General features: G+C 41.7%; 1 protein-coding gene across 1 annotated transcript; it reads right to left on the minus strand.

Annotated features, from left to right (window-relative positions):
* Positions 1–38: 38 nt before the first annotated feature.
* Positions 39–1,164, minus strand: LOC109590417 (PE-PGRS family protein PE_PGRS33-like; the record flags this gene model as incomplete). Its single annotated transcript, XM_020006340.1, has 1 exon — positions 39–1,164. A coding segment is annotated over exon 1 (1,126 nt), but the record flags the coding sequence as incomplete, so codon positions are not given.
* Positions 1,165–1,234: the final 70 nt, after the last annotated feature.

Raw genomic sequence — 1,234 nt, forward strand, 5'->3', positions numbered from 1 at the left:
CACATCGGCTTCTTCTCCTTCTCCTCCTCCACCATTACTTCCTTTCCCTTTAATGACAGCAACAGCCTTACAACCACTTCCTCCTCCAGCACTTCCAAAAGAAATTCCGCCAAAATTTGGTGCAATGCTGATTCCAGGAGGACCAACAGACAAGTTAAAATTTCCAATTCCAACTTTCGTAGAAACAGATATTCCAGGACGCATGTGTGTACCAGCACTAATGTTACCAGCTTGCACTCCTGGTTTCAATTCAGTATTAGCACTTACTCCACTACCTCCATGTCCACTTAATTGAACATTAGCGAATTCTCCTTCAAATCCTCCTGTGCTAACACTTGTTTTAGCTGAAGCTGTAGCATCTATTCCAGTCACTCTAACATTTGCTGCTTTTATTGTTGAGCCTTCAACACTTGCTGTAGCTTTTGCACTTGCTCCTCCTTTTATTCCTTCAACAGTTGCTGTACCCATAATTACCTTTTTACCTGTTATATTCATGTCTGCACTTGTTTCAATCTTTTTTTCTACTCCAACAACTTTTGCTGAACCAAATTGTCCATCAAACCCTTCAACTTCAACTTTAGCTCCAACACGTGCTGTAGCATTAGCTCCAGAGATATCTGCTTTTCCTGCATTGATACTAGCACCTTTTACTTCTGCTGAGCTGGAGGCATTTGCTGTTGCTTTAGCTCCAGAAACGGTAGCATTTCCAAAACTAGCAGCTACACCAGTTGCTTTTGCTTCAGCAGATGCACTGGCATTGGCTTGTCCTCCAGTTGCTTTTACTTTAGCTATTTCAGCAGCCACGCCAACACCTTCAGCTTTCCCTGATGCACCAACATTACCTTCAGCACCACTGACATCAGCTTTAAGAGCTGACACATCCCCACCTTTAACTGATGCTTTAACATCTACTCCAACATTTCCCTTTCCTCCTGTTACTTTTAAATCCGCTGCAGTTGCACTTAGGCCCTTCCCTTCTACATTGACATTTATCTTGCCTTCTCCTTTCACACCAGCTGCTGTCACTGTTGCAGTTTTTGTTTCAATCCCTTTAGCATCAGCACTGACGCTCAATCCCTTCCCTTCTATTGAGATTCCTTTTGTATCAGCTTTACCGATTTGTGAATCATGAGCTTTTGCTTCTTTTTTAGTGAAAATTTTCATACAAGACACAGCAATAGCTTTAAAGCTAAAGGAACTTTTCTTCTCATCAGTAATTTCTTCATTATCACCA

Source organism: Amphimedon queenslandica, unplaced genomic scaffold (genome assembly GCF_000090795.2).
Source record: "Amphimedon queenslandica unplaced genomic scaffold, v1.1 AMPQUscaffold_10049, whole genome shotgun sequence".
NCBI lineage: Eukaryota > Metazoa > Porifera > Demospongiae > Haplosclerida > Niphatidae > Amphimedon > Amphimedon queenslandica.